This window comes from Anopheles arabiensis, chromosome 3 (assembly GCF_016920715.1).
Source record: "Anopheles arabiensis isolate DONGOLA chromosome 3, AaraD3, whole genome shotgun sequence".
Classification (NCBI taxonomy): domain Eukaryota; kingdom Metazoa; phylum Arthropoda; class Insecta; order Diptera; family Culicidae; genus Anopheles; species Anopheles arabiensis.
Window position 1 is genome coordinate 74387354 of NC_053518.1, and position 12869 is coordinate 74400222.

Genomic DNA, 12869 nt, shown 5'->3' on the forward strand with positions numbered 1-12869 from the left:
CACCAAAATGGCCCTCAACAACATTGATTGTGAAGCAATGCGGCCCGCGAACTGAAAAGTTTGGAGACCCCTGCAGTATGGGATAGCCCTTCGACTGGTCAATTGAAAAGAAAGTACGCCAAATAATAAGCAAGCATAAAGCGTTTTTGTGAGAAATAAGGTTGTTTTGTTGTTGAAAGTAATCTGCTATCAATGTCCCGCTTAGAAACTGCAAGTAAGTAACAAAATAATTTCAAACAATGTAGAAAAAATGTGGAGTGTTGATATGAAATTGCCTACATTATATTTATTTTTAACTCCAAATAAAGCATGTTTCGTCAAGCATATCTTCTATTTCTTGGTATGCAGTTAAATACAATTCCAAGGGTTTGCAAAAATTGGTTAACAAATCCAACAATTATCCCGAGCCATGACCAGGTGTCTGTAATGTAACAATCATCATCCATTGAACCACATTGTGCAACCGCAAGCAATGCAATAAAAAGATCAACGAAGGACAAATATGCCTCAGAACGGGGTTTGTTTGCGAAAGGTGTTCATAAAGGATCAATTTTCGGGCCAGAAGTACCTTTGTGGGAAGCAATCTGCGGCAACCACTTCAGGCAAGAGTTGGTTCAGCTGTTATTCATTTCGGAGGCGCACTTTCTCCTTCAAAGAATGGCAAAGGGACAGGATCATGGCAGGGGTTCTTTAGGCTGCTTCTAGCAAGCAATCGGAAGAAGTCATTATGAGAATTAATTGATGTGTAAATAGTGGAAACATACTCCCGGGCTACGAGAGTGTGTTTGAGTAGGCTGTGGCGTGGTTCTGGAGATTTCCGTTGGTCCAGAAGGCACACGAAGGTTTTGCTTGTTTGCTGTTTGTGATTTTGGGACAGAAGTAGTAAGATATTGATCGAAGGAAGTCAGTAAAATCTCTAACACAGCTTAATTTGTGTCCTTCAGTGTCAGGAGACGGTTACCAATAGTCGGAAAAGAGTGCTAAGGCAATCACTTAATTTAAAAATCATTAAGTAAATTAATTCCCACACTTCACTTTGTCACCTCACTCAGCATTACGGTGTATTTTGTTAATACCAGCAACTACCGGCGGCAATGTACAATGTGTCACAAAATGAGAAACACACCCCGAAGGCTGTACGCCACCCCGTCTGATCCGGAATCAGTAAGCTGTTTTACGCCAAATCAAAGTGACAAAAACAAACCCACACAGGGACCAGCTAATCGTAACCATCCATGCACGTGGCCTACTAGTCCTTGGTGTTGTGGTCGTCACGTAAGCTGAACAAAGTACTTTTGCATTTTCCTCTCGTCCTTTGATGGTGTTAGAAAAGGGTAAGTGGATTGGATGTGATGGAAATGAAGATTGTGATAAGCATCTCTGTCCTAGCAAATATCCGGAGGCATATTTCGCATCTATATAGATTTCACAAGGTATTTATTACTTCTTGTAGTTTCCGTATGTATGCGATGCCATAAAAAATGAAGTCAATTATTGTCAGAAATGGTTTACTTAGGACAAATCAGCCTTAAAATGTCGATATTAATTAAGATATTAGTGCACAGAACAATGAGTTGGCCTCTTTTGCAAGGAATTGTTTGGAGCTTAACTCCCAATGTCGTCATAAAATCATTTTAGGAGATGAGGATGGTTTGTTTTCAGGCTCTATTAATTATTTTACGTGCGAAACTCAGCTATTTCGGTCTAGGGAGAACCACACCGATGAAAAGGACACGAAAAAGGGCCGCTAACCCTGGCAATGGTTTCAATTACAATGTTCAACGTTCTATTCCCCTAGTATTCCCCGGTCAAAGTTACAGCATAATTGAGTGTAATGATGATAACGAAGGGTTTGATGTTTGACGAAAGCGCCGAGGATTATATGCCACGCCCGAATGGATTTAAGCACGTTCGACATGGTTTACCGTCGTGTAGCTCCGTATTCGGAATCGCCATGACTATTTTCGGAGCATATTAAAATCATCATCCAACCGTCGCATCACAAATCATTTTGTCACGAGTTTCGTTATGCCATTTTCATGATTCAAACGTGTTTCAATTATGATTGTTTGCAAATGGCGCAGAGCTGGTAAGAGGAAGTGTGGAATGATGGAAGATACGGTGTAGGATCAAAGATGGTAGAAATTATTCAGCAAGTTATTTGGAATTATTCTTTCAAAGCCAGAGTGTCTTGATAGAGAAGAATGCGTCTTTTAGGAAAATGGCTACAATAATTCGATCTTTGCTTGTGAAAAGGGCTGAATGTAATGAAAAAAATCCCCGAAAAAATATTTCCATGTTGTGTGCTAATCGATAAAACATTGGATGAAGCAAACAAGCAGAAAAAAATCACCATTCACTTTATAAAATACAGCTTTTGTAGAAACACCCACTTTCGGTTTTATATTTCCTTCCGATTTTTTCGAACGTGTCCTAAAAAAACACTTCCGATGTGGATCGTTTTGCATGCATAATTTAGGAAATATGGAAAAATAACAACGTCTTTTTTGTACGATGCAAACTGCGTGGAATAAAAAAAAGTCCATCATAGCTGAAGGCACAAACCATTTCCAAAAATAATCCGTCGTTGATTTGCTTCTACTTCTTCTACAAAGAGCCTTTTTTCGTACCATGGCCACGGTATAAGCCACAAGCACTAAAATGTGTTGAAAGCGCCTGAGATGTAAATCCTTTTTAAATCCTGAAAATAGAAAGCATCTCAAATGCTGCCACCGCCATGACTTGAAGCAGCGATGGGAAAGAGCATGTCAAGATTCGCTTCTCAATCTCCGTAACTATTGGCATTGTACTTTCCTGTGCAAACATATTAAAGGTATTTTCGTTGCAGGACAATCTGCCTCTTCAAAATGTTTACTTAACAATCAGTGGAACCACGCTGGGCCAGGAGTAGCCTTCGCAGTGTGGTTCCATCAAATCCTTCCTTTAGGACTGTGGGGCATTGTGGAATGGAACAACAACGTCCCTATTGGTTTGGAGTGACATCAGTTGTTTGCGTAGGTAATTTAGTGAGGGAATGTAAAGTGACTTTGTTCAATAGTGTCACTAAAACAGGAAAATATTCATTTTCGTCATTCGTCAGAGCGTCCGTCAATTTAATATTCCATGTGAAACCATTATTAAGATGACACAGAATCATGTCTGTGAATATATACACACTTTATTTAATTGCACACTTACTCCGAATGCCGTTCCAAAGACACTCACAATAACATTTGCTCAAACACGTTTCGATTTACACTCTGCAAATCAACATTAACACTTGTTGCTTCTCTCACTGCGTCACTATTCCACTTAGCAACACGTAGTTTCGACCCTAGTTACAGCAAAGGAAGCTGCGTTCAACTGATGATGGCCAACGGTGCGTTCCCGTTCGTGACACTTTCGATGCTTAACCAGTGCATTGGATTGGACGAAGGTTTTGGAGCAATCGGGACACTTGTGCGGCCGCAGTCCACTGTGAATGAGCGTGTGGCGCAGCAGGTCATACCGCTCCTTGAAAGCCTTCGAGCAAACGGCACACTCATGGGGCCGCTCGTTACTGTGCGTCTTGCGATGGCGTACGAGCACGTGCTTTTCGGTAAAAGCTTTTCCACACTGGTCACACTCGTAGGGTCGTTCGTTCGCGTGACTAAGCACATGTGTCTTGAGGGCATGCAGCCGAACGAACTGCTTTCCACAGAGGCTGCAGCTGTGTGGCCGATCCGACCGATGCAACAGTCGATGGTTGGAGAGAGCGCTGGGTTGCGTGAAGGCTCGTCCACACGTCTCACACCGTAGACTGGGTCCTCTTTGGTCGTGCAGCTTCTTGTGTGCGGACAGTGTGGAGGAAAGTCGGAACGCCTTGGGACAGATGGCACACCGGAAAGGCCTTTCGTCCCTCGGCTGGAGGTTGTTGTTGTCAGTGTGGAGTTGTATGTCACGCAGAATAGAATTCCTGGAGCACATGTCTGGAGGTGAAATGGAAACGTCATCCTTGTGCAAGATGTCGTTGGGTTCCTCGAACATGTCGCTTGGTACTTCCATCTGCTGAAGGGTGAAAAGGGATTGAAATGATAAACAGATCGGTGGTTGAAGTAGTAAATATGATAAGAGAAGGTTGCATACCTCTAAACAGGACATTGTGTCGGATAACTGGTGGGAATCACGAAGCTCCAACGCTGGAGATCTGAAACACAAACAATATTATTCACAACAACTGATTACAGACATCAAATGCCGTCGGGAAATGGAGTGATTGGAATGAATCTCTATTGGAATATATCATCAGCCTGTAGAATATCTAAACTCAACCGCAAACAAACAGCAAATGCAGCGAACGTAACCCGTCAGCATGGAAGAGACTCTCACTAAGTGCGATGGAATTTCATCTGAACAGCTGTGAGAGCCATCCAGTTTACTTCTGTTTGAGTCCTTTTTCCGAAGAGAACAGAGCACTGATTGGTCCATCGTCTGGCAACGCCCCTTTGGAAAAATGTCCTTCCAGGGAGAGTCGTTTGTAGAAGAGCAGACACTGAGCGATTTGAACATGGTTGAAGACTTTTCCAATAAATGTAGGGTGCATAATAATGAATTGAACATGCACCATTGTAAAAACAAACACTCTTCTAACCTTTTGGATTGTTTACGAAAATAATTGAGTAAATAATAACTCATTGAAATGCTGCCAACTATCATCGGTTCTCGTCTGCGACTGGCATTGGACGATTAGGAATAATTTATTTGCCCTATTCTGCGGATGATTTTGAAGCAGGCATGGCCACAATTACTCGCCATTGATTAGTAAAACATATTCCAACACAAATGGATTCGGTAGATGATATTTATTTAGCACAAAACTTTCCGTCACGGAGCATTTCCCGATTCATAAAGGGTCATGCAAATAGGTCTGATTGGGGAGTTATTCTCACAGACGGATGCAAAGGTTCATAAATCATGCAATATCCCGCAACTCTAACGTGAATTCGCGTAATTTCCATTCGTTCGACTGTCTGTCGAGTAACGAGACCGTCTTTTTCACGGTTTCTTCCGGACTGTGCCTATGCAAATAGCGTTAATTAGCAGCGAGTTATTGTTGTCTTGGGTTCTCGTTAAATATGCTCATGGTTTCCGCTGAAAAAACACGTCTGGCACCGATGGGGAGAATGTTTTTTGCTACTTCAATATCTTTTAATGTACCGAATCACGTTTGTTTGAGTTCTTGGAAACTTCGTTAATGATTTTTTTTGCAACAAGTATCTTGCAGAAGCCTTATGATGTAATTAATGCAATCTCCTTCCTTGTGTAATTATGGCGTTGATTTCCTGCCAGCAAAATCTATTTTATAAATCGCGTTGGAGGTTTATACGGCTTCAGAATGCCTTGTGAAAATGGAAAAATGGGAAAGGTATGGACCTGATTTTCCTTAAATAAATAGGTTATACGGAAATGAAGTTCTGTTTTCTACCAATCAAACATCTGAAGCCAAAATCAAACACATTTCTAATAACAAACAACCGATCCATCAATTTCTCTGCACAAATCCGTTCTCCATTTCATTTCGGATGATTAAAAATGTATGAAACAATGAAACTTTGAAACGCTTTTCGTATTGTTTCTAGTTTCCCAATCATCTGGTCGCTCATCGGTTGACTTGAGGTCGAAATTGAGAGAAGGAAAGTTACACAAAAGTTGATGCTGTAGCTTAGTGTTGGTGAAGTTTTATGTTCCAACAAGCAAACAGTGGAGAATGAGAACGTTGCTACGACTCTGTGGATTGAATGTTTCATAAGACCAAACAACGTGACCAATACAGGAAGGATAAGGAGATAAGGATAAGGGGAGGTTCGGACTAGAAAGTTTTCGTCACACGTGTGTTTGGTAGAAAGTGTGAACCTGAAGCTTTGCTGTAAGGAAACCTCTTTTAAGGAACAGATTTCCTAACCTTTGAGGTTTACTTTAAAGCCTTTTCAAAAGTAATGAATAAATTGGAGAAGAATTCATTTATATTTCCCATTTTTACAACAAATTACACAGTCATGCATCTTTATGGATTCATTTGTTATGTCTGTTCATCCACTATTTTCCATTGCACAACACTGCATTACGTATTCATATCCGCAAATAAAGCCAATCATGTTCAGTTGTAATTTATGTTCGTTGCACACGCTTTCGCAGTAAAAAGTATTTTTCCCGACACAGTTTTACCACCTGAATCGAAACAGAAAGGAAGTTTATGGAGAACGTTCATATCATATCTCATCCTGACCTGATTGTTGGGATCGTTGAATGGGATGCTGTATCGTGTTGACTTTAAGGAAGCCAATCTATGTCGAATGGTAGAGACGGAAACCATGACAAAAACCGAAAAACGAAGGACAAAAGCTTCCTCCACACATCACAACTACCAGTACAAAGTACAAAGGTCCCAGGAACTCATTTATCGTCTGCTAATCCACACCAGGGTTGGTACGTTTACCAAACAAATAGTTTTTATCGAAAGGAAGTTGAGGCAAGGTTTCGTTGCGTTTGTCGCTGTGAGTATTTATCAATCTCAAATCGTGCGAATGTAATTTCTTAATCCTTGGGAACGACAAAACGCTTGTTTCCACGTAGATTAGGCAGTGTTGGTGTACTTACATGCATTTAGAAGGCTTCCAGGATGAAGATGAATGGATCATTGGTGTGTTGTGGCATTCTGAAGATTCGTCCTCAGCATGTGGAAGTGTTGTGATGAAGCTCGATTCCCTCAGCAGGATTGATTGAATGCCAATGTCTAGCTCCTGGTTCTCCGGGTGGAAATTAAAGCTGAAAAGGACCGGAAATAAAAAAGAGAGATTTAAGCGCAGGACGATTGTGAATCTTCCAAAAGATCTTATTTTCAGGCTCAATTAGAAATCAATACATAAATTGACTGCATGCCACCGATCCGTGAAAATATGATCTGTTCGTCATGGCAAAAAAGACATCGGCAAGAATGTTCATTAGGGTCGAGGAATTACGACAAAAGTAAGTCATCAGGGACTTAAAGGCCAATTAGTTGATTCAAAACAATAAAAGGGAAACCAAAAGCAAATCTACTTACATGTCAACGATGTCCCAATCCATTTTAAATTATTACTTCCGTTCCGGGATGATAGGAACAGGATGTTTCCAATACCGAAGAATTAAAGGGAACAATACACGCGACAGAGAAACGTTTTTTTGCAACAGTCTCTATTTCTTTCGGTAGGTCACATTCACATAAAATAACACAAATATCCGGGATAGAAGATTAAAATGTTCTTCCGGGTTCAATCCAATGGAGAATGTTCGATTCACTACTTGACAAAAAAGCTATATTCTGCTTGATTTAAAGATTCGATGTCAATTGTCCTTTTTATATCACTTGCTTAGTTACTATGATGCACAGAATACGATTCTTGGCCTACACTGACAGGTTCACGTTACGATGACAACGGGTCCAACTAATGACAACTGCCCAATCACACCGATTCCATTCGACAGTTCGCGCAAAAGTGAGGCTGGCACAGTTTGACGCCATCGAAGTAGCTCCTTTCCTGGATGGTCCGGTAGAAAGGAAATCCTTCCACGTACCCCAGTCATTTCCCTGCTTCACGAGGATGGCGTTGCACAAAGTAGAAAATCCGGAGCGAAGGCAGCAAGGTAAACAAATCTAATGCTTATGTGTGCGACGGTACCGCTGAAGCTAGAAAAAGGACGATGGAAAACACCAGAAAGAGAAGGGATCATTCTGGCATGCTTTTCCACCATATCCCGTCTGTTGGTAAGGCAGGACACACGACACTGATCTGCACATAATCCGCGGACCTGCTGGGACCTTGTCGGAGTGAATTGCGGAACAGCGGAAAAGAGTGAATATAAAAATAAAAAATGGAAAATTGGAAATAGGAAAGCCGACTTCTCACAATATTTTGACTCTTTCTCTCATATCTTTGGTCTCTTTCAGGCTCTCTGGCCAGTTTCGGATCATTTCATGAGGACACGCGCGCGCTGCACATAAGCGATTTTTTATTTTCCAAATCAGATTTACAATTCTACGGGAGAACAAGGTGTTTGGTGTGGCGGAAATGGAGTCGTTTGTGATGGTTGTCATTTATCTGAACATGGAGCTCTTCCTATGTACTACCAATGAAATATAATGTGTTGCTGAACTCCTACGCGCTTGTTATCTTCAGGTGAGCTTTACGAAGGTCGATGGAGAAGGTGAGAACGATTACTGATTTACGGAAATAAGAAGGATTATGTATTTATCTCTTCTGTTCGAACAAAATGGCTCCATAAATAGTGTTGGAGCAGCAGGGAGACACGGGTAAGCGTCCTTCTCCTTCTTCCATGTGGATCACAGGGAAGAGATTTCCATGGAGCTCTCTATTCGTCGTACTTTGAAAGGAATCTGGAGCACCAGAGAGGTCTTCGTTGTTCAGGACAGTGAAAGAGTAGGAGATACTCATAGAAGAGAGATGTCAGTTGAAAGAGATAACGTACCGCGCACGCGAAAAGGAAACGCATCCTGTTCCGTTTGCCGTGACGTCAGTGCCATGCGCAATTGCTAATTGACAAGGACATACGGGAACCAGTACATGATGGGACAACGAAGCGAAATGGAGGAGATCACGTTTATCGGAAAAGCGATTGGCCAAGGACAATAATGCCAAGGAAAACACTCTAATCTCTGATTTTCTGATTTTCCTTCCCGGGGGTCTCAGCACAAGAGGGGAACATGCACATACAGAACCTTGGGAGAGGACTCTTGGTTGGTTTGAGAAGGACGTGACTTGCGGTAGAAGGTAGTTTATGTATTTGGTAAAACCTTATTAACCGATTAGTGAGCTATCGGGCAGAGGATTCAATGGCGGAGGTGTTACAAATCGCTTCATCTGATGAGTATCGTTGCTAAATCTCATATATTGAGCGATTGTGTGTGGGTATCGATCAATTGTATTGGTGATGGGCGTACCGCCCATTGGCCTTCGGGTTGTTCCACGATCATCGTTCGTAGAAACGGTTAAAGGTATTATGAAATAATTTGTTGATTTATTTATATTTTCATTTCGTTTTCCAAGCACATGCTCTCATGCGAAATATGCTTCGTTTGCGTAGGTTCTGGTTGCAATTTACGTACAATGGTGGAACAGTTTCGATTTGTTTAACGTGGCCGAACTTTGAGCTACAGCAAAAGACTGAATTTTATCTTCTAACAATGGATGTTAAGCTTTCCCTAAACCTCACAAATACATGGAGAACAACAGATGTAAGTTTCCGTGGTGTAGTGGTTATCACATCCGCCTAACACGCGGAAGGCCCCCTTGCTCTTAATAAATTTTACTTTTACTGGACAGATCCTCGCTGAACTTGTAGTATACATTGATAATGATGGTAGAGGACAGAGGCATAATATTTTGGATATACTTTTAACCATCACATTCACCATATGCTTCCCTTTCAGATCTCGTTTCTTTACATTGCTTGGGTTCACCCCACCCTGGAATGGAGATTCGATCGTATTGTTCCATACGCTTCGCTCTGTTTCTTTGTCGTACTTTCTCTTCAGTTGGCCAGACGATGCAAACCTTCCAGTCACCGTCTGTAGCCGTGATCGTCTAGTGGTTAGGACCCTACGTTGTGGCCGTAGTAACCCAGGTTCGAATCCTGGTCACGGCAGTGCCGATTGGAAGAAAGAGTAAGATGGGATACTCTACTGATTAATTAATCTCCTCTTCCCAAGGACACTGTCACGGAAGTCGGTGATGAGGAAAAAGATTTTTATCATATTTATACCAAGCCAATTCTTAGTTATCCCCAATCTCTAGTACAACACAAATGCTATCGCTTTTTTGCTACCCTATAAATGATCACTCTGGCTGTTCAAGACAATCAGGATACTCCGATAACGATTTACTTCCATCCATCATCTCATTAACGATTAAAGAGGTATCCGAGTCAATACACGAAACAGATGTACTCCTTATCCCGAGAAGTTTTCAATTTCCCACGGGGAACTCACGTGATCCTAGAGTGATATTTCGTTTAGATAACAGGAACCGTTTATGGGAAGCGATTCTTTACATCGTGTGAGATGATTTATTTGATTTATTTCGATAGTGCATCAATGAAAAGTTGAAGTTTCAGAAGGAATAGCAATACTCCGTAAATGTTAAGTTGTTATTTATCAAAAAGAAAAAATCAGTTTATTATCAGCATATCGAATTCAGGGGCATATTGAACGAACATCAAATGTGTAAAAACCCGCGCTAAAAATATACGTAAGGAATTTAACTCAGTTGTACTCAGAACCTCACACATTTTTCTGGGAATATTAGCTACGGTTTGCAGTGTTTCCAATACTCTGCATTTTCAGATGTTTGGTTGTACAATATTTGAAGAGACCGTACAAACGTTATCTGACTAATGCAAACTTCATCTGCTGGATACAATTTTTGTGTTTCATTAAGAAAATGCCGTAGCTGCGACATGAGTTTGCGCACATTCTTAGAATCATGTGTTTTCAGTATCGAATTATAATAGAACAGTTTTTTTTCTGTTTTTTGATATATTACAATTAATTGAAGGATAATTGAACGTACATGCTTCACACGTGCATCGGAAGCTGTACGTGAATGACAACATTAATTGCCTCTTTGCTCGTTCATCCGATATGTGATCCGCTCTGAAACAAATGAAATTATTAGTATGATGAAGAGTGTCCATTTCTTCTATTGATTTCACTTACTCATAGCAATCGAACAGTTGACTTCCTTCGAGAACTGGACGGATGACAAAAACGGCACACCGCCCATCGGGCAAAGTGATGCGTTGCACGTTGGGAGCACAGGAATGGTTCAGCATGCTAATCAATGGGTAGCAACCCACTGCAAATGATTCAGCCACGTATTCCTTCACCTTGTACGCATTAAAGGACAACAATTTGCTGTTACATTCCACGATTTGCTCATATCGTAGGATCAAATCTAGTAAAATCTTGTTTGTTGCAGGGTTTGCTTCGCACACCGGTCCCAGCTCTGTTCTTTCCAGAACAAGGGTATGTAGGATGGTAGCATTGAAGATGAACATTGCAACAAACATGCTGTCTCGCCGTTCTTGATTAGTGGTTAACACGTGCACCGTGTTGAAAATGTCCTGTTGCGTTGCTTTATTCCAATCCATCGTAAACCCGTTAACATTGGATTCATCCAGTGCATCGAGATGATCCTTCAATGCCTCTGGATTATTATCGAAGGTGGCGATCGCAATGGCAATCATGCGAATAGCAATCAAGGGAACTTCTTCGAAAACTTCCCACAAGTCTCGTAAAAGCCCGCACTCATATCGATGATACTTGTTGTACGCTTTACTCAGACATTCCTCCGAACAGTACATGGCCATTGTACATCCTTCGCACGGAATCAATGTGAATGGTCGTTCGCCATGGCAGAAATCACATCGCACATATCGGAATGAATCCTTCAGCACGGTAACAAACGGCCTTTCGATTATCACGACATCGCCCACCTTCAGCTTACGAGTGGCAACCACATGTCGTCCATATTCTTCGTTTTTGCGCAGTTCCAGACAGTTGGCAACTTGCGGCGCATTCTCTTTGACCGGATAGCTTAGCTCGGGCTCTTCCACCACATCCGGAGAAACCTTGCTCGATGAAGCATTCTTGTTCCGAGCCTTTGCCAAAGCATTTTTATCCTCTTTTTCGCGTTGAATCAACTTTTCTCCAGGATAGTTTGACTCACGAGCAAGCCGAATGTTCTTCAGACATTCTTCAAAGCGTTGCATCTTCAGACAAATGTTTGAGCGATTTACATAGGCCAATGCCCTTTCTGTCGATCCTTTTTCGGAAAAGGCGATGCTTTCATTGTACAGCTTGATGGCCTCGATGTAGCGTTTCACGTTCGGGTGAAACATTTTTCTTCCTTGGGACCGTAGCTGAGCCGCTTTGGTCAATTACATCGACAATTTACATCGTTGCGCAAGTTCAATCGTTCTCGAACTGAATTGTTACGAATCCACTCTCCAATTTTGGGGGCCAGGAGCTCGACAGTCTCTTTAGCACTTAGATTGTTAAGTTTTGCTTGTAATATACGGGGTTTAAGGAATGTATCGTACATTTTTTCAAACAACACATGCTTATATTTTGCTCTCCATGTCACAGACTGTGTTTCGTAAAACATGTCCAAGCCTTCATAAAATACTGTATTAGCTTCCTCCATTCTTTAAGCCAACAGAAGACAAACAGAAAAAAACTGAATACTGCCACTAAATAAAACAAATGCGCTCTGGTTAGTAATTGAAACTTGGTAAGTCACTCAAGCGTTCTGTTCCTCAAGAAGCATGCGAATCGAACACGTTTCTTTGAACTCGCACAAAAGAATGTTCTTTGTGGTGGAATTATCCGTTGACGTTTGGAAAGCTGCGCGATCCGATCCGCACACCCAGTAGACAATCTGAACAGCAACGGTTAACGGTTACAGAAGGGCCTAACAACCCAACCCAAGTGACATTTGCTCGAAATTGTTTTTCCATATCTGCTCGATTAGTACTCGATACGCCTGAAATTGTGGATTTGTGTGTGATAAAGTGTGTTGAAAGCGCTAAGATTTGGTGTGTTCGTAAATTAGACTTTCTTCTATCGATGGATGATGCTGTCGAGCTCATTTTACATTCATAGCTTTGGTATTTGATGAACAACAAAAGCAAATTTTGTGTGAGGTTATTTTCTAAAAAATCGATATTATTTCAGTATAAAATTGCTTCATGACCAACTATAACGATAGGAAACATCATTTCCGATCGAATCTAGAAGAAAGCAACGAAAAAACCGCATCACAGTTGATTATACA

The 12869-nt window shown here is 41.3% G+C and overlaps 2 protein-coding genes, 1 long non-coding RNA gene and 1 other non-coding gene across 6 annotated transcripts; 2 read left to right on the top strand and 2 right to left on the bottom strand.

Moving 5' to 3' along the window:
* Positions 1-3139: 3139 nt before the first annotated feature.
* Positions 3140-7450, bottom strand: LOC120904212 (zinc finger protein 397-like). 2 transcript variants are annotated; one of them, XM_040314036.1, is made up of 4 exons: positions 7082-7450; positions 6637-6804; positions 4126-4186; positions 3140-4044 (listed from the first exon to the last, which is right to left on the bottom strand). In XM_040314036.1, the coding sequence occupies exons 1-4, from the start codon at positions 7102-7104 to the stop codon at positions 3313-3315; spliced, it is 984 nt and encodes a 327-aa protein (XP_040169970.1). In that variant the 5' UTR covers positions 7105-7450; the 3' UTR covers positions 3140-3312. The 2 variants fall into 2 exon arrangements, with proteins under 2 accessions (XP_040169970.1, XP_040169968.1); XM_040314034.1 differs by having other exon boundaries at positions 3140-4047; positions 7082-7448.
* A 39-nt stretch (positions 7451-7489) lies between these two features.
* On the top strand, positions 7490-8689 carry LOC120904213. Of its 2 annotated transcripts, none has more exons than XR_005739718.1 (3): positions 7490-7871; positions 7967-8195; positions 8306-8689. It is a non-coding gene; the product is annotated as an uncharacterized LOC120904213 (long non-coding RNA). The 2 variants fall into 2 exon arrangements; XR_005739719.1 differs by having other exon boundaries at positions 7490-7783.
* A 920-nt stretch (positions 8690-9609) lies between these two features.
* Trnah-gug lies at positions 9610-9681 on the top strand. The gene has a single exon. It is a non-coding gene; the product is annotated as a tRNA-His (tRNA).
* Positions 9682-10174: 493 nt separating this feature from the next.
* On the bottom strand, positions 10175-12407 carry LOC120902037 (SET and MYND domain-containing protein 4-like). Its single transcript, XM_040310513.1, has 2 exons — positions 10751-12407; positions 10175-10687 (listed from the first exon to the last, which is right to left on the bottom strand). Exons 1-2 carry the CDS (start codon positions 11932-11934, stop codon positions 10537-10539), a joined length of 1335 nt encoding a protein of 444 aa, XP_040166447.1. The 5' UTR covers positions 11935-12407; the 3' UTR covers positions 10175-10536.
* Positions 12408-12869: the final 462 nt, after the last annotated feature.